The 26651-nt window shown below is 38.6% G+C and overlaps 1 protein-coding gene across 8 annotated transcripts in view; it reads right to left on the reverse strand.

Moving 5' to 3' along the window:
- Window positions 1-26651, reverse strand: part of PTPRM (protein tyrosine phosphatase receptor type M) — a 437865-nt gene that overhangs the window by 293338 nt on the left and 117876 nt on the right. For all 8 annotated transcript variants that reach the window (XM_041477609.1, XM_041477608.1, XM_041477613.1 and 5 more), the window contains exon 3: window positions 9908-10173. In XM_041477609.1, coding sequence (XP_041333543.1) covers window positions 9908-10173 — 266 coding nt within the window. The remainder of the gene's footprint in view (window positions 1-9907; window positions 10174-26651) is intronic.

Below are 26651 nucleotides of genomic sequence, written 5' to 3' on the forward strand. Positions count from 1 at the left end.
AAAAACCCCAAAAAACAAAAAACCAACGCCCCCTTTCTTATGGAATTCTCAGCATAAGAGCAGCTGCACAAAGCCATCTGAAAGGCCTACCTGATCCATGATCCCATCAGTGCAAAGTATTTTTTTCAGGTTCTCAGCTTTCAGACATTCTAAATTCTAAAAAAGATCCTGAGGAACTGGCACAGGCACACCTGTGGAGCAGCCAGCCAAATGAGTCAGAAGTTTTCCACTAGAAATGGTACTGCCAGATAACAGGACTTTTTAAAATGCTGCATAGGAGTGTCTTTTCTAAAGAACTACCTGACTTCCAGCAAGACCAATAATCTGAGCTTTAGAAAAGAAAACACTTTGCAATACTTCAGTAGATCACAACAGAATTTCTATCATTTATAACAGGAGCTTATCTACAGGTTCTCTGAGAGGCTTTAAGCACCTCAATATTGCAACCTACTCACAGCCAAAAATGCTTGTAGATTCCTATTCCTTCAGTTCATAGGCAGAAACAACAACCTTGAAACAACTGAATCAGAACTGCCAATGACAACAGCAGAGAAAAACTCAACAACTGATCTAAAATACCCTACTGTATCTCCAGACAAAATACCAAAAATGTCATTCCACAAAAAAACCAGGCAGCATATCAAGAAAATGCCAGTTGGACTTACAACTGAATTACAATTATTGACATTAAAGAGAGTATATTCCAAAGAAAAGTATTACAAATTGAAATACTGTCAGTTTATTGCTTTCCATTAAAAGCAATAGCCAAACTGGTATCAACTTTAATGACTGCAACTTTTAGTCTCTTCTGAAATGGAACATGCCATTTTTAGTAAATGGAAAGAGGCACTAAAGCCAATAGTGACATATCATTGTCAAAGACAGACACTGATTCATATATAGAAGAAAAAATATGGACAAATACAGACCAGTCAGAAGGGAATGACAGCAGACCCGAGGAGAAGGACTTGAGGGTGCTGCTAGATGACTTGAGGGTGCTGCTAGTTCAAAATGACCCAGCCAAAAGCACTTGCAGCCCAGAAAGCCAACTGCATCCTGGGCTGGATCAAAACAGACATGGCCAAAAGGTCAAGGCAAGTGATTTCCCCCCTCTACTCCATTTCAGTGAGACCCCACCTGGAGTACTGCATTCAGCTCTGGGGCCCCCAAGAAGGGCACAAACCCTGTTGAAGGAAGTTCAGAGAAGCGCCACAAAGATGGTCAGAGGGATGGAGCGCCTCCCCTATGAAGGCAGCTGGGGTCGTTCAGCCTGAAGAAGAGAAGTCTCCAGGGATCACAGAATGGCTTGGGTTGGAAGGGACCTTAAAAGTCATCTAGTTCCAACCCCTTGGTCATGGGCAGGGACACCTGGCACTAGATCAGACTGCTCCGAGCTCCATTCAACTTTGTCTCATTATGGAATACCACATCACAGGTGTACCTATAACCACATATAGGTACACCTGTAATGTGTATAGGTGTAGATCACCATACTGGAGATCATTCTGTGGTCTTTCAGTACCTAAAAGGAACCCAAAGGAAAGCTGGAAAGGGACTTTCCACAAGGGCACATAGTGATATGACATGGGGCAATGGCTTTGAACTGAAAGAGAACAGATTTAGATTAGATACTAGTAAGAAAATCTTTACTGGTTATTTAAGGGTGGTGAAACACTGGCATAGGTTTACCAGAGAAATTGAGCCCCACACCCTTGGCAGTGTTCAAATATAGGTTGGATGGGGCTTTGAGAAACCTGGTTTTATGGAAGGTGTCCCAGCCACAACAGGAATTTGCAGCTAGATGACCTTAAGGTCCCTTCCAACTTAAAACATTCTATGATTGTATGAACATGACAGTTTATTAACCCAAAGGAAAGCTGGAAAGGGACTTTTCACAAGGGCACATAGTGATATGACGTGGGGCAATGGCTTTGAACTGAAAGAGAACAGATTTAGATTAGATACTAGTAAGAAAATCTTTACTGGTTATTTAAGGGTGGTGAAACACTGGCATAGGTTTACCAGAGAAATTGAGCCCCACACCCTTGGCAGTGTTCAAATATAGGTTGGATGGGGCTTTGAGAAACCTGGTTTTATGGAAGGTGTCCCAGCCACAACAGGAATTTGCAGCTAGATGACCTTAAGGTCCCTTCCAACTTAAAACATTCTATGATTGTATGAACATGACAGTTTATTCCAAGTACAGTAATACAACCCCTCTTCTATTCACAAGCTGTAAAATACTATCAATTGCTGTATACAAATTCAGTAATTCATTTGAATTGATGAACAAAGATCATGGACTCAAATAACTGCTAACTAAGCATTCTCCCTTTTTAAATTAAAAAAGTATTTTGATTCTATGCATTCCAGGTTTCTGAAAGTCCTAGAAAGAGTGCTACACACAGAGAGAGATCTGAGAAACACTTCTCGCAGGTTTCTGAAAGTCCTAGAAAGAGTGCTACACACAGAGAGATCTGAGAAACACTTCACATAGCCTTAAAAACCTTACAATAGGGATGTTGAGACTCTTCACAAATCTGGATCAGTTTTCCTAATAAATTCACTAGAAATGAAACCTAGAAACTTATCTCCCATCCGATTTTCTCCATAATTTTCCATTTGAAAAGTAGCCTGGCCTGTAAACATGAACTTTTTTACTAACACCTCCAAACTTTGCCTTTTCTCATGGCTGATGCAACACCTGCAGGCAATACAAAAGACTCCAGTCAAAACAGAGAAAACACTCCAGCAACATCAGACTGGGCGGCCCTTGGATTTTTTGCCTATTATTCCACCACCTTATCAGTCCGGAAACAACTGGTTAAAACACGGAATTCATTTGCTCAGGAAAAACTGATGAACACTGCCCTGAGAGCTGTTTTACACCATTCTCCCGGCAGCAGGCCTGCCAAACAGGAACCAGGGAAGCAGCTTAGCACTGCACTGTCCCTGATCCTCCCTGCTTCACTGAAGAGCAAAATTAGCTTTTCATTCCTGCCACTTCCCCTTGCTACATATGAACAAAGAAAGGGGGTCTGCTCACCAACATAAATGCTTACTGCTGAAAATGTGCAACTCAAGATAAGTCGTTTGTTCCAAAGAACAATAGAAATAAACAGGTTTTGTTGCCACACAACCTCACTCTGTAAATTCCTGTCTTTGTTGCTGCAAAATTACAACACTTTCAGTCAAAAGGTGGATTGTACCTAATATAAACACTGTCCTTCACACGACTTAAAAATAGTACTTTGCAAAAACAAGAAAGAGACAGGAGTATTGAGAAAGCTGCTTAAACTCGGGCTGCAGTCCTGATGCAGGCAGTGCTGCATCACACGCTGCACTCTGCTCTCCGCCTGCTCTGCGTTACTGCACAGAGCACCTTTCTCTGACTGCACTGTACAAGGCACTGGGAACAGTTTCTCTCCAGAAAATTGGCTCGTACCCTGTGGGTTGAATTCTTCCCCCGTTTCTGACTCATCCTAGGACTACCTGTCTTACCGCAACAGCAGCGACTACTTTCTCATCAAAGCCATGTGAAGGGAGGTTCCTGACCTGGTCCTTCCCGGGCTCATAGAGGTCCATCACAGCTTATTGACATGGGCTGCCTAAATTGTGTTCAGGCCTCCCTGGCTGGGAATTTGCTCCATGCCATTTCCCTCCCCACCTCTCACTCCTACACAACTACCACGTGGCCCTCACACCTGCACTCAAGCAGATGAAACAATATTTTGGTGGCTGCTGCCAATCCGAAACCACAAAGAAACAAGCAAGCCAGCCTGAAAACTGAACTCCTGACATTAAGGCTTGTTAAATCGTATTAGTCTCTTTCTGTTTTTAAACCAGTTGCTGTCTTGTATTTCTCTACTGAAGGCCCAAATGCTTTTCTCATTTAGGAACAAGAGACAGGAGCAAATAACAGAGCCTTGTGTCTGTGACAAAAAATGCATGCCTCCATACTAGTGAACATTTTTAGACTGCTGGGGGTTTTTAAATTTAGGTATGTGGTTTGCCCTAGTGCATCTTTCTCAAAATAGTTATTCCCAAAGCACATAAGTCAATGAAGAAGAGCTATTTAAGATGCCTGACACAGGTTGTTTTCCAAAATGCAATATGCATTTCAAAGTTTCTTTGGAGTTCAAAGCACAGTTCAGGAACTCTATGTGTGCAGTTGAATGCAACACACACAAAACATGAGAATGTGAGCCTGACTTCTACTGCACAAGAAGCTTAATGCTCTGTCCTAGATGAGGATTTAAGTACACTGCATGAGCCTAACTCCAAGCAAAACATGTACAAAGCAGGTTATGAAACAAACGTGTGCTTAAGTCCAGATTTTAAAAGTTAGGTTTGATCTGCTGCTTCTTATTCCCCAAACTCCCAATTTACAGGGGAATGTGTCAGAATGGTGAAGGCTAAATCTCATCTCTGTGAAGTGATACCATGTAACTCCTTTGTGTCCTTAGTAAAAAGGATCAGGAATTACTGGCAGGCTCTTACCCCATTTTTTCACTCCAGCTTCATAGGATTTTACATTCAAAGATAGTGAAGTGGCACAGACAGTTGTGTTACTATACTGGAAGCTATTTTTAATCTTTTCAATTCCATTTCTGGATTTTAAATCTGCAGTGTTTGTTGTTTCATTTAATCAAGATTTGTTTCAGTTCACTGCTGCCATGACTGACTTCCAGCAAAGTACAAAGCAAATAATTCAAAATATAAAAACTGATAGGGAGATGGTGTGTGACTTGCAGTGGTGCTGTGCTAAATTGCTTGCTTGAAGGGTTAGAAGCAATGAATACAATCTCGTCAACAGACTCTACTCAGTAGTAGCTTTTGCATATTGCGATAGTCCAAAACAGCAACGCTTTTAAAAGATAAAATTTATCTTAAATACTACTAATTGGTCTGAGAATTATTCACTCATCTAGGGAAAACAACCCTGAAACCACCAGATTCTACTCCTGCTAAAAAATCCAAATGAGAAAAACCACCAAAACATTCAAGACAACAAAAACACAAGCCAAAAAATGCTGCCAGCCTCTCCTCACTAGATGAGGAGCCTTTTCGTGATTTGTATCTCAAAGCATCAATTTTAGAGCCTCTCAGCCTACTGAGACTGCTCCCCAAGAAACTAAAAACAATCTTGCCACTTACCAGCAAAATCTATGTAATGTTCAATTCTCTTTTTCCATGTACATTCTAATTCTACTCTAGTTAGGAGGAGGCTGAAGGTCTTAGGAATTATATGAAGCTTTGTTTTGTTTGCAGGCTGTCTCCAAAGGCACGATAAACTCCTTGATGCTCTTGCTTAAGATGCACCAAGTAGACAATAGCTCAGTAAAGCAAACAATTTCTCCTGGGCACAATGTTAAAAAGAGGAAAGCAATGCTTCCTCAGGGGAGCACTCCTAAAGTGATTTTATAAAACAGAAATAAGACTAGTACCTGCAGAAAATACACCAGCTACTTCAAAACAAATAGCTCAGAGACCAGTAGGCACAGCAGAAAAGAACAAGCTGTGCTGATTATCTTGGACTCAGAAGGTGTTTGGCAGCTTGAACCCATGTTACTGCAAGCACACTGTTATCACTAACTGGACAGCAGTGCAGACATTCCCTAAAATCAATGGCAAATGTTAGGTAGCAGTACTTAGAAGATCATTAATTATGGAATTAAATACATCCTTAACTGTCAGAATGCTTGACAATTTAAATAATCAGCAAGTAATCAACAACTGATGCTGTTACATGCAGGTTACAATTGTGATTTGTGATATATATGTAGTACAGCTTACCTATGGTGTGCAACATACACAAATAACTACCTGGCAAAAAGAAAAGGGTGCATTAAAATAAATTAATTATTTAGTTCAAAGACTGTACTTCTAACAAGTTGATTCTAAATAGAAACCCAGCCTGAAAAATATTTACAAGCTGGGGCAACTGGTGCTCCAATAAAAAACTACTGTTAATTATTAAATCTTTTGAACACTTTGCTTGTATGCATCCGCAATACATGGTCTAAACCAACATATCTTTACAAGTTGGATTAAAATTCACTCCACACTATATAATCTGATTTGTAGTCAGGTACCATTCAGTGGGACCTATTTTGCCTACATTTTTCAACAGCAAAACAGACAATACACTGCATTTGAAAAAATATTGAATTGTATAAATATTTTAACTCTGAAATGTTATCATATATAATTTTTTCTCAGAGTTCTGCAGTACATTTTGGTTTCATTTACATCTAGACATCTTGCAGGTGTTCTGCTAAGGGAATGGAATTACAAAACATTCACAGATGTGGATGGCTACACAGAATATGTGATTTAAAACACAACAAAGAATCACACAATTACATTACTTTGTCCCTTCACCTATTAATGTCATGTGTTCTCTTTGAGATTACTCATTGGGAAGCTACCAACCTTCATATAAGAAAAGTTAAAAAGGGTTCCACCATTCCTTAAAAATCTTCTCAGGAGGTTTTTCTTAATTACGTTCAGTAAAGTCAGACAAACTCAGAAAGTCAGTGGGAGGAAATCTTGTACATTCTGGAGGTTTTGTGTAGAACACATAGATTTGTGCCAAAGGAGGTTGGAGTTTTGGACTCAAAGGTACAGCAGCTCAGGAAGGGACTTGGTACGATGTTAGATACCTACCAGGTGAATCCTGTGCCCTCCCCACTATTCCTGCAGTCACCTGAGCGGTCACCTAACTTGGAGCCATTCTCTCACAAGATCCACACATACCCTCTCGCCTCTTCCTGCCCTTCTCCCAGCTGCTTGCAGCTAACTTCCTGCCTTCCCCCACAACAAACTCTGTGAAGAAAAAGCATGAAAACTGATGAAAGGAGTTCAGAAACAATGAAAAATTGCAAATGTCAGCACTCAAGTGAGGAAATTGCATCACAGATCTCTGAGAGAATGGAGACAACCAAAAACGAAGACAATTAACTGTAAGCTCTTAAAATGGTGACAGCACTTCCTTGAGAATAAATGCGCTTATTTACAATGAAACCAGTGAAGCTACAGTATTTAACACTGATTCCCTGCACTGCCATGGATATTAACATAGCATAAGATCTTTTGGCACATCAGCTAAATTGCAGTACCTAACCAGGTATTATTTCAGCGTATATGCAGCAAGTGCAAAGAAAATTACCTACTATACTCCACAGTGAAAGATTAATGCAAAAATGTCAACATTTCCAGCAGCAAGGAGCGCTCACAGAAGCCATTACAGACAGGCTCAGGCATCTATTATACATCAGCTGATGCATGATAATCTGCTAAACTGCAGTACCCCATCCAAGCATGTAAGGGTCCACCTACAAGTAAGGGTAAACAGTCCAGATGGCAGGTCTTGAGGAAAAAGAGGATGGGAAAGGTTATCCTTCTGTTTCTATGGCCAAATACTGTATATATCATATTGTCAGAAATCTGACACAGATTATTATTAGCAACATTAATAATAACATTTCAAACTGAAAGAGGTTTTGTGTATTTTTAAGATCATGTTAATTTACTCTAAAATTAATAATCAGAGTAAAAGCTTCTTCTACTAAAATTCCCCTGTCCACATCAGCCTTTTGATTCATAACTAGAGTGAGACTTTGAAGCAAAGCCCTCTTCTTTACTCACTGCTGATTCCAGAGCAGTTCTGTAGCATAAAAACCAGACTGCTTTCAGAAGACAGAAAACTGGAAGCTCCGCTACTAATTCACTAAACAGATGGGAACATTTCAGACTTGGGCATAAGTGACACAGTCACACACTTACACAGTATTCAGTACTCCTTAACCACCCACCACGTTTACAAAACCTTCCAGTAAATTCCACATTATAAACCATTGAGCTATACCCAGTGTCAGCCACAAAATTGTCTGTGGGATGCTCTATCCTCTTCTCCCACCATCCACTGAGGCTAAAAACACAGACTGGTCCTCAATGTTACAGTAAAGACAGGCTTTTTGGCAGCACTGGAAGGCATTCTTAACGCTGGCATCAAATTGGTAACATGAGGTCTTGATGTGAGGTCAGAGAATCATGGAAATGTCCTGAGCTGGAAGAGACACTTGAAGATTATGGATACCAACTCCCTGCTCTTCACAGGACTACCTAAAGCCAAACCAAATGAGAGAGCGCATCATCTAAACACTACTTGAACTCTGACAGGCAACAAAATACACAATGCCCTTCCACTCAGAGATCTATGACTAAACAAAGCTTGGACTTTGTGATCAAGATACAGCCTTATGCTCCAGAGATAGGCAGCACACAGCTTCTCTTACACACCTGAAGTGAACCTCAGCTCTGCAAATATGCCTGCCCTTCTCAAAAAGGCACAAGAGTATCACCTCATCGAGCCTACAAACAATTATAAAAGATCCACATCATGAAGTTTGCTGAGATGTCTGTAAGCTTCCCCTGAATAATCTCCAGGAAGCCCTGACAATGCAGTTGCAGCAATTCCTAGGAATCTTGGGGAGTACACTGGATGCAAATGCAGACCCAACCTAGGAACACACTATCAGAGGCAAGAAGAAATGAGTAAGCGGGTTCTTTTGGGTCTGTAAGTACTGCATTCACTGCCAGGCATTCCACATTCCAAGAATAAAATGTTCCTGGCCCTCCAGACTCACCTTTTGGACTAGGACTTGGTTTCATTGTGGGTGAAACAATCATAGGGAAAAGATTCCAGAAAGTTTTTCAGCTTTTTTTTTTCCTTAAAAGCAAAAGGGTTCAAAACAGACAGACTGAGTTCACTTGAGACATCCTCACAAATCAGATGCTGCAGCCACAGAAAGGAGCCCACTGCAGCCTCCCAGAGCACCTGCAATGGACACTGCCAAACTCTTCATTAGAATATGATGGGGCAACAAATACTTGGTTACCTGAAAAAGCAAATGCATGAACTGCAACAAGACTCTGCCACATGTGACACTAGTACCAGGGGCATTGCTGTAGGAATTAGGGAGTCCCACCCTGGAACAGCATGGTGGAAGAGCAACACTGAACCTACTAGGGAGGTCTACAGTAAGGAACTTGACATTTTTGGGACGGCTTTTCTTCAGAAAGCTTCAAACCATAAGTGTGGTGACAATATTCAGTACAGGCAAACAAATAAAATACAATTCAAACTTTCCAAACTTCAAGTGAAGATGGAGGAGCCTCAGTAACACCTCTATGCTACTGGTCTGCTCTCATTTTAAACTAAGTTAGTTGTTTGTGGAGACATAGCGTATTTTCACAGGAAGAAGGAGGAAAAACATTGAACTACTGTAGAACAGTAAGTAACTATAATCTAAACCTTCCTACAGAAAAGTAGCATCCTAAGGGACTGTCAAGTGTAATTCCCCTGAATCTTTAGGATGCACTCAAAATCTCATTCCTATGACAGCTACTATTACATTTATGTTTACTACTGGACAAATGGATATTGCATTCGGAGTTAAGCCTTGAACTGAGGTTTCAAAGGATTCTGCTGGTTCTAAAGCAACAAGTATTGCTGATCTAAATCAAACTTGAAGACTATACTGTAATAAAATCTATTGGCAATTAATTCCAGCATCCCTATTGAACTGAAAGAATGAGTGAATTTATTACGGAGAAACAGTTAATTGACAAATCTATGGCAAAATTTCTAGATTTTTTTTCAGTGTAATTAGTTCATCCAACTTTAGAGCATGTGTGCATTTCACACACTTCTATAAATATACATAAACATATAAACACAGGCATATATATGTAAAAACAAACATTCAGCATCATGTACAAAAATGTGATTAAGATAACGATCAACTAGAAATACTGAAAGTTATTTTGATTTAAAGTTAAAATGAGGATTAAGAACCAGATGGCTATTATGAGAAACAATTTCATAAAAAGTAAGACATACCTGATAAAAATTGGGCCAGAAAGTACTAATTGCCAGTTCTGCTCTGCTCCAAGTGGCAGTGATAGATGTGTTCCAGACTGGGTTACCAATAGGACCATCATTAACCTTCACATATACATTCAAAGTGCCAGGGCTAGCTCCACTCTTGCTTGAAACATAATAGTGAAAATCAATACAATGTGTATCATTTTCTTTCAGATGGGGCATCAGGAGGTGAGCTTTCTGTCCTGCAAATCTTCCAGATGTATTCACCAACATGAAAGAACCTGCAAAAACAAAGTTACCGATTCAATTTCTTCCTTATTTTTTCTCTTCTTAATATGATAATATCTGTAACTAAAGCATAATTTAATAATAATAATAATTCAACCATTTTTCTTTGCTTCTACTAACATAAGAGTAATATGTATTTGGTAGGTATTTGATCTCAAACTTATTTTGCAGAACCACAAAATTATTTTTTAAAGTTGGTAAATATTACAATCTTTATTCTACAGGTGGGGAAGGAAAGAGACAAAAAGCCCCAAACACTGAAGCGACCTGCACTGCAATAAACCCAGAGATGGTAGTACAGAATCAATTGTAGATCTCAACTATCTGAGTGCTGGCTTTGCCTGGCAAGGCTGTGGTAGTGGGGGAGTGTCGGAACCCAGGGTATTCCTCTGACTGCCCTGGATGGCTTGAGACCCTAGCAGGAGGTTCAGAGACCTTGGCACGGAGTCAAAGACACCTGTGCCTTCAATTTTAACCCATGGAAAAAATTACCAGCTTCGTATGAAGTTGTACAAGCCATGAGAGTTTGAGTAGAATGATAGTTAATTTGTCACAGGGTGAAAAAGCAGAATTTTGGGGTTTTAGAATGGGGGTTCAAGAGGCAAGATGGAGGAATTTGGGCATGTCCTGTCCTTTCTTCTCCTTCTTCTTGTCCTCTATCTTCTGCTGTGACGGTGGCACTTTGGGATTGGTTTAGAGTAGAGACAGGCTCTCTAACATAGGTGATAGGTATTGGAAAATTATTATAAATAAAGTATACATAGTTCTTAGTATAAAATGTTAACATTGCCCCAAGGGCAGCGAGTGTGCCACAAACCAACCTGCCAGACATACCTCAGCAGGTCAGAAAAAGAATGTGTTAGATAAGAGAAAACAACCTTGAAAGCCAGAGCCAAGGAATCTCGACTTCTTTGGCTGTGGGGCTGGGGAAAAAAAAGACTTTCTACTACATCGCTATCATCTCAACCCAAGAGGGGAGCTACAGGAGTGGCTTCTTGTGAGAAGCTTCCCCACATGTCCTACAGAGACAGCACCAGTCAGCTCCAAGACAGCCATCCCCCACTGCAGGGGCTAAGCCAAGCCCATCAGTGATGGTCGTAGAGCCTTTGGGATAATGTAGTTATAAAAGCAGGAAAAAGAGAAAACTTCAAAATTGTAGCTGAAGAGAGGACTGAGAAAATGTGAGAGACACAGCCCTGCAGACAGCAAAGTCAGTGCAGGAGGAGGGGGTGGAGGTGCTCCAGGCACTGGAGCTGAGATTCCCCAGGAGCCCAGGTGCAGACCGCTGTGAGCCAGGCTGGCCCTGCAGCCCATGGAGTCCACGGATGGTTCACCTGCAGCAGCCCCACACCAGACCAATCAGATGGTCAAAGGAGGCTGAGACTTTGTGGGAAGCCCGCACTGGAGCAGGTTTACTGGCAGGACTCGTGACCTGGTGTGGGACCCACGCTGGAGCAATCTGTGCCTGCAGGACTGCATCCTGTGGGAAGGGACCCCACGCCAGAGGAGAAGATGACAAGGAGTCCTGCTCTTGATGAGGAAGGAGTGGCAGAGACAATGTGTGATGAACTGACTCATTTCCTGCCCCTCTGCACTGCTGGGAGGGAGGAGAGAGAGACAATTCCAGAGTGAAGTTGAGACCAGGATTAAGGGGAATGCACTTGGTGTCCAGCCAGGGTCAATCCACTGCAAGAGCTGCAATGAAATATAAGAGAATTTTATGTGTTCGGATGGTTGGATGCAGTATGTGATGCAGAAGGAGTTTAAAATGTTCTCAATTCCTTAGCCTTCCTCTAGCTAATCACAAATTATCTACTGGACTAAGTGTGACCATTGTCTCCGGTCCTCAAACGGTGAAAAAAGAATGAACAAATACAAGGAAACCAGTACGCTTTACAGGTGAAAAAAAAAAAAAATGCTGGGGTTGAATTTTGTATTATGGTTACAACTTAAAACAGCAAATTACAAGAAATGTAAAAGTATTCAAATTAAGTCACATTCAAACAACTCTCACATGAGCAGCTAGTCAATTTATACTCTATTTTTTAGTGCCTATTAATGTGTTCCATTGAAGTGTACCTTCAAAATAATCATACTGCAGAACTAAGGAATTTGAAAGACTGTAGAGATGTTAGAAAAATGCAACATGATTTCTGAGACATTCATATTTCTGGGTTGAAAAAATGAAAAGGAAAGAATTCTATTAACAGATAACCTGTGATATCATAGAAGGAAATAAAATTCAATATGTACTTTGGAAAGAAAACATATCAATAAAATGTATGAGATAATTTAAACCCTGCATTTTTCATAAGTCCAGAAATGGATATGTTATGGTTCCCTGCTACAAATGCATAGCTAAGTGTTCTTAGAAAAATGTTAAGTACACGCACAAACTTGTCATGTAGTTATTAGAAACCAAGTTTTAATTTTTTTTTTTTCCTTACTTTGATGGGGTACAATACCTTCTAATGAGATGCAAGTCATTTACTGAAATGGAATGCTGGAGAACCTTTGTCCAGACTGCATCTCTATGTTAAACAGGTTTAACTATTCAATAATAGTAGTTCTGCACTTGAATTTAAATTATTTATCAAGTATTATTTCCTTTCTAGACAAGTTCATAAAATTGACAAAAATGGAATTTACTTTTAATATCAAGAAGCATAAATATTTTACTTCCTAAAAGGCATTACTCCGTATTTAGCTCACAGTCTGTTACTATAATATATTGGGAAAATCCTTATTCATTAGTAACATAAACAGAAATCACTGAATATGCTTTTTTCTCTTAAAAAAGGCAGGAAAGAAACTAATATTCCTTCCATCAATTAGTACATGCTCTGCTAGTCAATTAATTTATTTACATTTAAAATATAAACCCCTTAAACAGGTATAATTTGCTAAGTTATAAGAGCAATACTTAAAGCATTTATGAATTCACTAAAAATTAACTGGCAAGATTTTTTACACAGAAACTATCAATTCAACAAACAAACAAAAATCCCTACAGCATACTTTCTGACAGTGGATCAGCTCTCCAGAACAGCTTCTCATATACTGGAGCACATAAGAAATGCACACTAAAAATAATTGAAATGATACACTGGTATATCTACAAGGAAACAGTTATCTGCCAGAATTGAAGGATTCCACAAGAAAACATGTAAAATTATAATCAACTGAGTACTCATTCCTAAGAAGAAATATCAAGTGCATGTTTTACTATAAATAAATTCATTTTATCACACTTATTTAATTTCTCTAAGTGTACTTCCATGTTTAAACACACGGATGACAATTTCCTCAGCCAAAAAGTTTAAGTGGGATTTACTTGGGTTTAGTCTTTATGGCTATTATGTTAAGGCACTACATGCAATGTAATAAAACCTAATGGTGCTCATCATTCATTAAATTCAGGCTTCTTAATTCCACAACCCTGCTGAATCATATGTATTTCACCATTATAGCTAAGGAGTTTAAATCAAGAAAGCAGTGCTTTTCCTGAAGTCACTGTTGCTGTGTACAATTTCTCACTGAAAAATGGGTCAGCAGTAATTCAGCAGGTATTTGGTTTGTGTAAATATTAAGTCTAAAAAGATGCAATACTTGAAAAAAGAAAATATGGATTTTCTCCAGAGTAAATGGGTAATTAAATATATTAAATATCCTGGTCATGTCATCAGTATAAATCAACAATTTCTGTGAAATCCTGGACAAAAAAAGATGGTCAAAAGATAGAGTGGCAGAACTTAAAAAAAAAAAAAAAGTTTAAAAAAGAAAATCTGACAACTGGAAAAGCAACATACTGTTCTACAAAAAAATGTAACTTTAGACATTACTATTGGTTGATTTTGACTCTCAATATTTGAAAAATGTGCTAAATAATGGAGAGCAAAAAGTCTGATTTTAAGAACAGACATCCTGAGTATTACTTTATTAACAAAACACCCTTGCAGTGCAGACAGGTCTCATAAATGCTGTGACTGGGCAGTTCACAGAAAGGCTTGGATTGGAAATATATAATTATATAAATAGTATATATATAAATAGTATATACAAAAGGTTACTTTTTTTTTTAGCAAAACAGGATTCCCTAAATGCCAGCCAACCCTACAGCTATCACTCACACGAGATAGTCACAATCTGATTGCCCAAGACTAAGTGTGGAACTGCTCAAGAGACAGGAACTGCTGTGCATGAGCAGATGAATTGTGAGGCTCAAGCATAACAAGTACCACTTTCAGACAAGGCAACTCAATAAAAGTGTTCTTTTATTTACTGTATTCCATGAACAAACATGTATACAGTCCACCTCTGAAGCACTGCAGAAAGCAAAGGACCTGAATTTAGGAACAGTCCACCTTGCACTTTAACTCCCAAAGCTTGCAAACAAAACAGGTTCTCTTCAATACTTTTTCTTACTATTTACTAATATTACAGAAAAAGGAAAATACATTTTCAGGTAACATTTGAAAATTACAGGGCTGCCATAACTCTCAAAGCATGACTAGCACTACGTAAAGAAGCTGGAACTTTCATTCAAATGCACCACTTCCAGACATCACCCAGCAGGTACGTGCACACGAACACCAGCACCCCTAAACTGGCATAATGAAGTGCCCCAAAGTGCAGCAGCTGAGAGTCCTCCCTTCAGTGCCTCAGCTAACACACATCTGTTCTGCTCATTAACTTACAAACCATTACTGTCTCCAAGTGAATTTTAAGTCTTCTTTTGAGCACTATTTACTCAAATCTAACACGGTAATTTCAATCATTATTTATTACCCATCCTAAAAACATAATTAATCTCAACTTTCAAGCTGTTTATCTTCCAAATTTGCAACTGTTCAAACTCTTGGAAAAAAATCCATTAAAAATCCACCATAAGTCCTGTGTATTTTTTAAAAAGATCAATTCACTTCTACCCATAATGCCAGCTTTGTTTTAGCTGAACAATTAGTAAGACTAATAAGCCTTTTAATTCTTTCACTACATTATATTCTTAAAATTCTTCCTCATCTCATATGCATAGACACATCTCCTATAACTTTGTTAGAAATTACTTTGATCAAGCTTGGACATAAAATCATGTATTTCTGAATCCTGTATTTTATGCAGCCACTTTTCCAATAGCCAGTATATAAAAACCAAACCCTGCTTTCTGATGAATGCTGTTTGTTTATTCAAGCCTTTTCAATAATTATTGATTTTAACTGCTCATCCTGTAATCTGTTTATCTGTTTTCTTCATGACTACTCTAGGTTTTCAAACACTGTACTGGCATTCTGAAGGCTACTTCTGCATAACTAATACTATCTCTTTGCAAAAAAGCATGCAACATATATAGGGACACAAAAAGTTCACGAGCTATTAATGAAAACAACTGTGTGTGCATAAATTTTGAGAGAGTTTTCTCAAGTTTCAAATTCAACTTCTGAAGCAATCACTGCATTTTAAGAAAAACAGAAATCAAAGTAAGACAAGACTCGAGGACAGGCAGACTCAAGAAGAGTTTTAAAACACAGAGCTTTACAGCAGCATCTCCCCAGGTCTGGAACATGCTCTGGTTGAGCATTCCAAAGCAGGCAGTAGGTATATATTTGACACACTTAGCTAAAACTAACTGAAAGCAATTAAAATTAGAGGACAATCTGGATCTTTCCAGAGTCCTAGTATCATGGAATCGTTTAGGTTGGAAAAAGACTTGACTACTCTTGACATGGAACAAAGTTAATGCTTGGTTTGTACAAAACCTTCTGAAGGGCAAGGAAAAGGGATCACCCTGGAACTGCAAAATTTTCTGTTTGGTTAGTTTATTTGTTTATAACAGGAAACCTGACTTGCCTGAATAAAATGAAATGCATCTACAAAGTAATTTTCCTTCTGTTTGATAAGGAAGGTCAAGTGTGGTGTGGACTACGAAATCTCCAAGGAATTGTGCTACTCCTCTTGTCCCTGGAGAGCCACCTTTGATGCAGCCAGGCCTGAGGCAATGGAGCAGTACCACCACAGGAGGAAGGTTTCCTTCCCAGCCCCAGTCACTCCGAAAACCCACACCAGCCAAAGAAGAACCTGAGAGGGTTCTTCTCTTTTAAAGGAACTGTGCTCCTTTTGGGTTTCAAAGACGTAAGTCTGGTGCAAGGCAAAGTTCTTTTTTCATTTCTGTCATCCCATATCTGGTCTATCCTAATATGCTCTGCAGCTTCACCAGTATCTTCTACAGCCAGTGGGAATTGTGCTACAAACTGCTAAGCCTGAGAACCGATTTCTAAAACATGAAAAAAAAAAAAAAAGCCTCCCCAACAAGTTATGCAAAGTTTTCTTCAAATTCTCTCAAGAGTCCTCTTGATGCAGTCAGCTGGATTTCTCTAAAGGTGACCTAATGTATTTCACCAGCTATAACATTTTTCAACTTTTATCCTATGACTGGATTTCAAACATGACAAAGCTTTGAGACAGATCTGTCTGCACCTTTTCTTTAAAGTGAACACACCAAAAAATACCAAAAGGGCTTAAAAGAAATGTTTTATTAGAACATAAACTTGAAAAACTGTCTTCTTTCCAAAAACCCAGATTCTTTTGAGAGAAAGGTAAAATACAGCCATTTGAAAACAAACACATTTTCTTCCCAAGTACATCTTTGCAACAAGGGCCCTTTTCCTCCAGACCTGCTTGGCACACTAGCAATCTTCAATAGCCATTATGAATTCAACAAACTCTACTTGTTCTCCTCTGGGTTAACAGAAAAATCTTCCCTCTTCTCATCATGTCTGGACTAGTTTTGTGTTTCTTCCCCGTTACTCTAAGAAAACTTTCCAAGTGTGAGCCCTCCAGTTAGCATATCTATTACTGCCTATCCTTTTTTCCCTGGAAAAGCTTCTCCCATGGACACATGCTCTCAAAGAAGAAATCCTTTTCTCCCCTTCTGAGAACTTACCCTAACCAAAAAGCATGTAGTTACCAACCGTGGACTTTACCACAACATGTAACCTGCATATAAAAAATGATTATAAAGGACAACTTGAACCACTCATCATCACACACAGAACCACAGTATGTGCATGAAGAATTTTTTGCCATGTCCCTTCTGTTCTAAAGGAAATGAGACTAAGTTTTGAACGTCACAAACAGAATAGAACTTGTTCAGCACAAAAGCTCTCTCCCTGCCTCAGAGGCTACATTCACAGATGTTTCCTTGCCTTGTTTGTTCCTAATGGGTCACAGCTCCGCTGGCTGATTGTTCAGCCTGTGTACCTGCATTGAGACTGGAAGAGGTCTGCTAGGCACATCTGCTAGATCTACCCTGAACAAAAAGTAAGGGAAGTCAAAATACAGGATGCGGTACATAAAGGATTAAAGGGCATAGACAGAAATAGTAACAATCGACATTGTAACAGACAAAGGGGCCTTGCTTAAAAAAAAAAAAAAAAAAAAAAGCAGACCCTTGGGTGTACAGTTGAAGGAGACTGCAACTATTGCTGAAACCTCAGCAGCTGCAGATCTAAGACTTCTATGACGTGCTGACCATAGTGAGTGAATTGATTAGAACAGCATAAGAGAACACAACAAATGTATTAAAAGCTGATTAACTGAAGAAGCTGTTAATGAAGAAGTCCTAGTAAACATGGATGAGGTTCTGCTAGCTGGATTTTTTGTATCAGTGTTAAACTAGGTGCTGTTTAATTGCCTTAACAAGGATCTAAGAACAGCTGTAAACCTGTTCCTGGGAAAAAATTAAATTATACTGACACTAGCAGAAAAACCCACAAAGCATCTGAGAAGCCAAATCTAGGCTACTCTCAGGAACTAGGGTGAGACTTCATCTCCCTGTGTGACAGACACAGGACTGCACAGTTCCACATCCCCAGATCCAGCTGTTGGTGTTCCCAGCACTGGTAGGCAGACATACGGCGAGAGAGAAGGAGAAAGAGAGATGGCCTGACAGATCAAATACAGACAGAAACAGTGCCTTTATCAGCATCCCCGTGAACACACTGAGCACTCACACATCAAGCACTGATAGCCCTGCCCTGTTCCTCCTCTCCAGCCCAGGGGAACCTCACTCTGCTAGAGGAACCCACACCCTGCTCCTCCCCAGGCTCTGGCCCCCACACCCAAAGGTCCCTGACTTTCCTGGTCCCACAGCAGTTCCTGGCACTCAAATCTCTTCTCCCACTCTCTCGTTAGCTTGGTTTGAAGTTTATGAGCACTCACACACACACTGTGAGCTGAGTGCATCCATGGACAAGATGGTAGAAACTGGGTTTAGTAAGAACACAGGATAGATTGCAGTAATCAAGCATCAGGCAGAGTCTCACCAGCATACTGAGCAGTCAGATACACAAGATGAGACTCATCCCTTTATCCCTCTGTTTCTCCCACGTTTGCTCCTTCCCAATCCAACTTGACTCCTGCCACTGGTCCCCACATTAACAGCTGCACACGCGTGAGAGCAGCAGACAAAATGGCAAGCTGAGTTTTCCAGCGAGCCGCTTACCCTATCAACTTACATTTTATTATAACCTGGCATTCAAAGCATGGGCCAGTTGTTCTGTCACAGAAGATAAGTATCTGTAAAACTAACCAGCACATGCTAACAATTACTGCTGCTGCCCTGAAAGTCTCCCTTCTTTTCTAAGTACATTTCCTTTGCTGCACCACCAATAACATTAGTCATTATTTCTGTAAACCATTCAACCATGCAATTCAGCATTTAAGAAACAATGCCCAGGAGATAAGCAGGAATCAGCTTTAACATGTTTCAGGGGAGCTCCTGGGGTAAATCATTTGCTTTTCAGATAAAAGCTTTGCAGAAGTAAATGTAGGAAGGCTGGGGGAGAGGGGATCATAGCTTGATCCATGTTACTCTTATCTGAAAAGGACCATTTCCAAGAACAGGGTTAAGTGCTACTGGTACTCTTCTCCCTGCCCAGCGACAGGCTGAAAGGTTTGTTAAACACAGAGGTTAATACAAAAAGCTTCTGAAGGCCTGAAGACAGTGAGCTTTACAACTTTTACAGAGATACAATTTTCTTTCAGCTTTAGGTTGCTAGGTTAATGTTTGGCTAACAATCACACCTATGGTATACTCTTCCAATTCTAGTTCATCCTAGCTATAAGTTAGTTCTCACTTAAAAGCTGTCATTGTACTTTCCTCACAAAGCGTTTTCTGGAAACCATTCTGCCACCTGGCTTATTACTAATTTCTTAACTACTGATAAAAGCAAATTGTCATCATAATACTATCAGGTGTGTAAACTGCTACTAAGTTGTTGCAATTATTGCTATCTGCAGTAACACACCACATACAAATGACGTGCATCTTCTGAATTTCACTCAAATGTCTGACAGTTTTTCACAAACCTGTAAGGCAGAAAACAAAAACTACTGTATTGCCTGTGGCACTAAATACTGCAATAACAGAGAGCCTTCTGAAATCCTGCTGGACTTATCAGTAAATTTAGAAGCATATTAGCCTTAAGGGCTTTTCTGTTACTGGAGTAATTTACTCCTGATTTCATGAGTGTGAATAAAGATAACTCACAAGAAATCTTCCTTATCTACTCAAAATAGTAGGTTAAGCATTGTATTGTCATCTACTGTAGATCTGTGGAGTTTTGGTTTTTTTCTACCCTCCTCTTTTGAATCAAAGCACCCTCTGCCTCATCTGTTCAATACACTCATCTGACAACTCCCTTAGCATGGGCCATGTGTCACTACAATTCTTTTACTTCCACATAAAAAATCTTGCTCAGAAATTAGAAGCTCGCCAGTATAATTACAATCAGACTGGCTTCCCTAAAACATACTTTTATGCTCTGTTTTTCTAAATTGAATCACTCATTGAGACTCCAAACCACAAGTAGTGGGTTTTCTTCCCCAGTTAAACTACAAATTACTTTAGATTAGTATTCACAGCATTTTTCTTCCACAGAAACACTTCAGAGACCTTTGACTAGACTTGCTCAGTAAAATTTTAAGTACATCAGGGCCTGTGTTTCACTGATGAGCAACAGGATGGCTCAGGACCTTTACTTTGAGCTCATGTCCCACAGGAAATCATTGTTATACCAGCACAAAGGCACACACATGCACCCCACAGCAACTACAGGACAGCTTAAACCATAATGGATCAGGTACTGCACTTTCTGCAGGTGAAGTTATACATTTTAGTCAATTTATACCGTATCAATATGAAAGCTTTAAAGCTGATGGAACAGCATATTCAGTTGGGGCTATTACTTCCATCTTTAATAAGTCACAAACCAAACAACCCCCCCATGCCCATGAATTCAGTCTGCTTTTGAAATGAAATTTAACACTAGTTTACACCAAGATTTATAACTGGCTGTGTGTGCATTTATCAGCTTGGAATATTGCCTTAGCTGGGCTTTGTACAGGAATTAGAGACCCATTACACCTCCATTTCTCAATTTCTTTCAGTTTTCATTTTTAAATGCATTTATACCTTTGCCACAAAAGCAGCTGACAGCATTTTCTACAAATTGGTATATAAAGCCATATTTCACTAAGGTTTTCTCCTCTTAGGGATCCTGTTACACTTAGCAATGACAAAGAGAAGAATGACATATCTTAAGAATTCAGATTTGTTTTTTCCTACCTGATCTTCAAAGCCTAAAGCAAATAAAAAATATAGAGGTATTTGTTATCCAATGTATAAATTATGTGAAAGAGTTTCAATACATGACAAATTAAAAAGTATTTAAAGCATAAAGATTGCCTTTCCTGTAGAATATATTAAACTATTCATTCAACATAACGTCAGCTCTAAAATAAAATTCTTTTTGCAAAAAACACCTTCTTGGCAGGAAGAAAAAAAAAAATCCATTGTCAGCTATTTTATTCTTGACATGGTAACCACTACAGTACAGTCTATCTTTAAAGGCTCTTATCTAGAAGAGATTACGTCACAGACTACATCACAAAGAATGAATACTGTGCAGGTTGCCAATTTATCTGTGTTTATTCACACAATAATTCCTTCACTGTGGCAACCGGCAGACTTCCCAAAGCCGTTTGCACACTGATAAAATGGGAATTTCACTTCTCATTCTTTTGAAGAGACTTTTTCCAAGCCCCAGATGGAATTGGTTTCAAGTCTTGTACTACTATGGCTATTTTGTATGTCCTAGTATACAGTCTATTTTCTATGCCCTAACATATAGTCTATATACTGTATATAGAAACTATAATTTCTACGTCCATGTATTTAGTCTCCATTTGTATCCACCTTAAATACAGAAGAAAACCTCTCTAAATCATTTAACTGGTGTACATAATAGTTAACATATTTACCAAATGAACTTCAAGTTGGGTTTTTTGCCGGTGCAGTCCCATGGAGGATACTGTTTAATGTACTTATTTTCAAGTTCTAGTCTGCTAGAGATGCATTAAAAATATTAATCTGGGCCTGATTCATCACTGAAATAAGCACTCCAGTTTCCATGACTCACAATCCCAGGAAGTGAGATTGTCATTCAAGAGAACAACAGAATAAGCGTGGGTTTTTCTTCAAAAAAGGAAAGCATAAGACTCTAATTTACACAAGGGCTTAATGATGTGCTTAAGTACCATTCAGCAAAGCACTTAGATACTTAATTTGTCTTCAATAGAATTAAAAATTCAGAAGGTACATGCATAATATTTCTGCAGGATGCCTTCTTGGAGTTCTGAGATCCTGCTATTGCAGGAACCTGACATTTCACAGCTTTATTAAAAATTGCTAATTGAAAAGTCACTGTATTAAAACACAAAATTTTCAAAAATTAAGTTTTATACTGAAGGTGGCTGGCAGTCTGCAAGACAATTAAAGGACTTGTAGCAGTCCTCAAGCAAAAAAAAGTTTGGACAACACTGACAAACTCTTGACTATTTTTTTAGCCCAGAATTTAATCCAAAAGTTAATATTCAGGCACGTGAGTGATATTAAAGGGGAAAGAGGGACAAATAAGTGTTTTCACAACTGTGAAAGGGGAATGTGTGTTCACATGCATTTAAACTAAGCTGCAAAATAAAGAACAAACAGAAGCCAACCTAAAAGAAAACAAATGCTCTGCAAAAAAAAAAAAAAAAAAAAAAAAGAAACAAAAAAACTAGGAAACTAAAATTAATGTTTTTCTATCACCCTACTCTCTTCTGCAGTCCTTCTGGCCTGGCATCCTCACGACCATTCTGCTTCTCTGTGCTGCCCATGGAGCTGTGTCACTCCCCACTGAAGCTTCCAGAGGTGTCTCCCATAAAGGCTCAGGCCGCAGTTTCAGCCACTGCTCCATCCCTTCCCTGTGGTGGCTGCCCCTGCCAAGCTGTGCCTCGCTGTTGGGAAACAATCCCCACTTCAGCTGATTTTTTTCCAGTAAAAAAAAGGAAGCACAGAGCACCCCTTATCAGCCCAGTGCCACAGGAACCCATCCCACTGCACCGCTCCTGCAGCAGGGAGATGAAGGCTGACCATGGCACATCCAGGTAGGTGTTACCACACATACACCTCAACGCCCCTGCCTGGCACTCATTATTCATTGCTCTACATCAACAGCTTCTTATTTCTGGCCCCAGCATTGCTGTGTATAAGCAGGCATCCTTAAGCTGAGCCTTGTGTCAAGGTAACCCTGAAAAGAAGCAGTGTAGGCAACAGTTCGGGCGCACGTCAAACCACTCACCAAGTGATGTTTCTGTATTTAAAATGTTTAATGAAAAAATCAGCTTCCAAACTGACATATTTACTGTGTCTGACTGTAGTTAAAGTCTCAATTCCATTAAACTTCTGTTTCTTGTCCGCAAACATGAACCCTTATAAATGTATTTTCCGAAGTACTACAGACCTTTTATTGTCATTAAGTTCAAAGCCTGTTTAGTATAACCAAATAAGCTATACTTCAACAGCACTTTATTGGACAAAAATTCTATTATAAAACATAACCATAACAAAAGAGATTACATGAAAATTTTAAAGGAAAATGAAAATTTTACAGCGAATAACTGCCAGACTCAATTATCCTTTACAGTAAGAGGAATACTTCCTGTTTCATTAGGACTGAAACTCTGCGTCAAAAATATAAATGCGAAACTTAGTGACATAATCTCATATTTAGGCAAAAAACTCAGTTTTACTTGAGACACTAACATTTATTTTCTCTCACCTCACTTGCTGCCTTTTTATTTTGCCTATAATTATTTAATCTAGTGTTACTTTGGTTTGATTTACTGAAACACACTTGCAGTTTGCTCTCCTGGCGTTTTTGCTGTGATCCTTTGAAGCCTGGCTACCTTAATTCTGTCAACATTTTCAAGTGTTTCATTGGTGAAGTTTCAACTAAATGTACCAAATGTTAAAGTCTGACGTGCAATCAGCCCAGGAAATCATATCAGTGGCAGAAATGGACATACTCAAACTAAAAACTTCACTTCCAAACAGGTATTTTTTTTTAATCAGCTGTGATTACAAGCAATACCTCCAACTCTCATACTTAGTCAAGACAAAAATAATACAGCCCCCACTTCTCGGTGTCATTTGTGTGTGCTAGACAGTACTTTGTATACAGAAGCAGAGACTCCAAGCTATACAGTCAAACTAAAAAGGAGATCAAATCAAAAACAACACAATGAAATAAGAATTTTAAAACATTGTAACTTCAAAAATTTATGGCAGATATGGTACTGTAAATATATTTGAAGTTATTTTACTTTGTAAATTGGCTTGTTTTGAAACAGAAGTCTACTCTTGCAGCTTCTCTAAGAGTCCTAAGTCCCTCCTCCAGAGAAGGCGGAAAATAAACTATAAACAAAACCACCCCTTAGAAAACACCCACTATGAAGCACAATAAAAGCCCAGATCCTGATGCAAAATGGACTGTTTGCCAAGTCTGCTGTGTTAACCTGAACACTGAGATCATCCACTTGCTCACTATGTCTTTATTGTGCTTATCATATTCTTCTATTCCTTCTTGTCATCTGCTGTACACAGGAGCTAAGTGGAGAATGGTCTACTGGAAAGTGAATGCCCACTTAGCTGGCAGATGTCAGCACCTATCCCACATGTTGCACAATTAGGAATCTGTAAGTTCACAGACTGAGGTTTAAAAACACACTTAAAACATTTGAATAAAAATTCTTGTAAAGATATTCCTTTAAGTGTGAGGATATTTTAAATACATGTTCTGAAATGCCTGCTGACACACTGAAGTTGCTATGTGGAGCACAACAAACAGATATGTACTGAATACTGTTTGTGCACACAATGAATTTAACACCCAGGAAGCTGAGCACCACTGTTTGCATTTTGTTTCAAATTTATACTAACTTTTTTTAATTAAAGAAGTCTGCTGAAAATGAATCCTTGCTTACATAATCCTCTTGAGACAGAGATTTTTTTCATTATTTGAAATGCACGTATTTTAAACAGAAAAAATAAAACATTACAGTTAGGCAGCGACATTGCCCATTTTGTAACACTCAAACTTGATTTTTTTGCAGAGATTGTAACTCAACAGACATTACAATATGATGAACCATTACTAGAAAAATGCATCCAGGCTATTCCTACTCTTTGCTCATCATATTTGATAGGGCCTGTCATGAGACAGCAGGCACGACTCACTAAGCTTTAACAGAATGCAAGTTAATTTCCTGAAAGAATAATTTAAGTGAGATTTTTTATTAAACCCTAATTACTTCTACTTCATTATCACTTCAGTAGGTGGATTGGTTGATATCATTATTGTAATGGAGGTCAGTGAGAATTAATCAGCTCAGTCTTACAAATATACTGCCTCCTCTCATCTTTTTACAAGTCTGTCACCTTTTCATGTGTTTCAGTAATAAAATTCAGAGTGGTCATACCAGCCAAGTGAAAAAGCAGTGACTGAAAAGGGTCAGTGGTAGATAAGCTCTTACTGCCTTTTTAAAATAAAAAACTTCATCCAGAACTTTCTAGAGTTGTATGGTCTGGCAATATTACTAACATAAAATAATTTAACGTTCAACCTGCTTTAGGAGATGAGAAGAATGTGTTATGAGTGCCTTGGTTTTGTCAGAAGTCAGGGGCAAAATTTCTGTAGTATATTCTCACAATGGAAACTTCAGGAGTGACCTACGGCTCACCAAGTAGACAGGTATAATCTTGAACTTTAATTTCTTCTAGAATGCTATTTTTTTTTTCTGCAGCTGAATATTTTCAAACAAGATGAATTTAAATTATTACAATTTATAAGCCTGTTTCACTGATTTAGAAATCTTTCCACTTGGTTAAAAATTGCTGCCTTGATACCCTCTGAGTAAACTTTTCATCAACAGTAGTCCATACTAACTACTGTTATCCAGTCCTTCAGAATAAAGAGCAGAGGAGGAAACAAAGGACTAGGAAAACAATAAAATGCTACAAAAACCTAATTCTTTTGAAAACCAGACTTGCTGAAAAAATATTTTTTATTAAAAGATGGGATTCCTATGAGAGAATCAGTTGGTTGGGTTTTTGTTTTATGCATTGTAGCTAATTCCCTGTATTATTTTAACAGCTACTGATATTTATTTCACACACACAAAAAGTCATCTAAGATTCCGGCAGTTTATCTGTCTAATTCTCTTTAAATTTTAAATTTCTGAAGTTTCTTGTCCTGTTACATTCTACTCAGTTTCATTGTTCCATCAGGGATGCCAGCACCATCAATCTTTTTGGTTTCCTCCTGATCATCTCCCTGCATACCTTCCTTCTGACCAAATATTCAACAATCCAACCTTCTTTCATTATGCAACAACATCAGTTTGAAGGGGCAATCAATATTAACAGACTAAAGAAGTTAGTTGTTGAACTATTTCCTCTGCCTTGAATCCTGAATCTTTAATTGCTATTAATGGGGGATATAGCTATCACAGTTTCTAAAAGTACAGGTGCATCATGTACATAAGCATTTGTACTGTCTGGCTTGTCCCAGGAACATTGCTACATGGTAGATGAAGCCTTTGAACTTCATTAGAAATAAAATTCTACAGCAGCATATACCTGATCTAAACACAATCAAGGTTTTAAAACCACAATAGTCATTCACATCCTTATATCCCTCAGTTATCTATCCACCCATCAGATGTCCTAAAATATTGTGTGAAAAGCATTCTTTAGATGTACTGATTTTAATTCTGCATTAAACAACCAAAATAGTTATTTCATACCTTTAAAATCTCAAATTATGTTCTAGCACATGGAAAAACAGTGACTGAGCCAAAATAAGAGCACTTCAGTTATTCTCTATAGCATCCTTTTCATTTTGTGGCATCTAAAGGTTTTTGTTTTTTTTTTTTGTTTTTAAGAGTGAAAAACTAGTTCAGTTCACTAAAAAAAAAAAAAAACAAACAAAACAACAAAAACAACTGAAAACACTGAAGATTTTCAGAGAAAAAATGTTGCTTAAAGGTTTTCAAATAAATCATTATCAGAAAATGACTTTTTAATCAAGCA

The sequence above is a fragment of the Pyrgilauda ruficollis genome, unplaced genomic scaffold (genome assembly GCF_017590135.1).
Source record: "Pyrgilauda ruficollis isolate IOZ18807 unplaced genomic scaffold, ASM1759013v1 scaffold41, whole genome shotgun sequence".
NCBI lineage: Eukaryota > Metazoa > Chordata > Aves > Passeriformes > Passeridae > Pyrgilauda > Pyrgilauda ruficollis.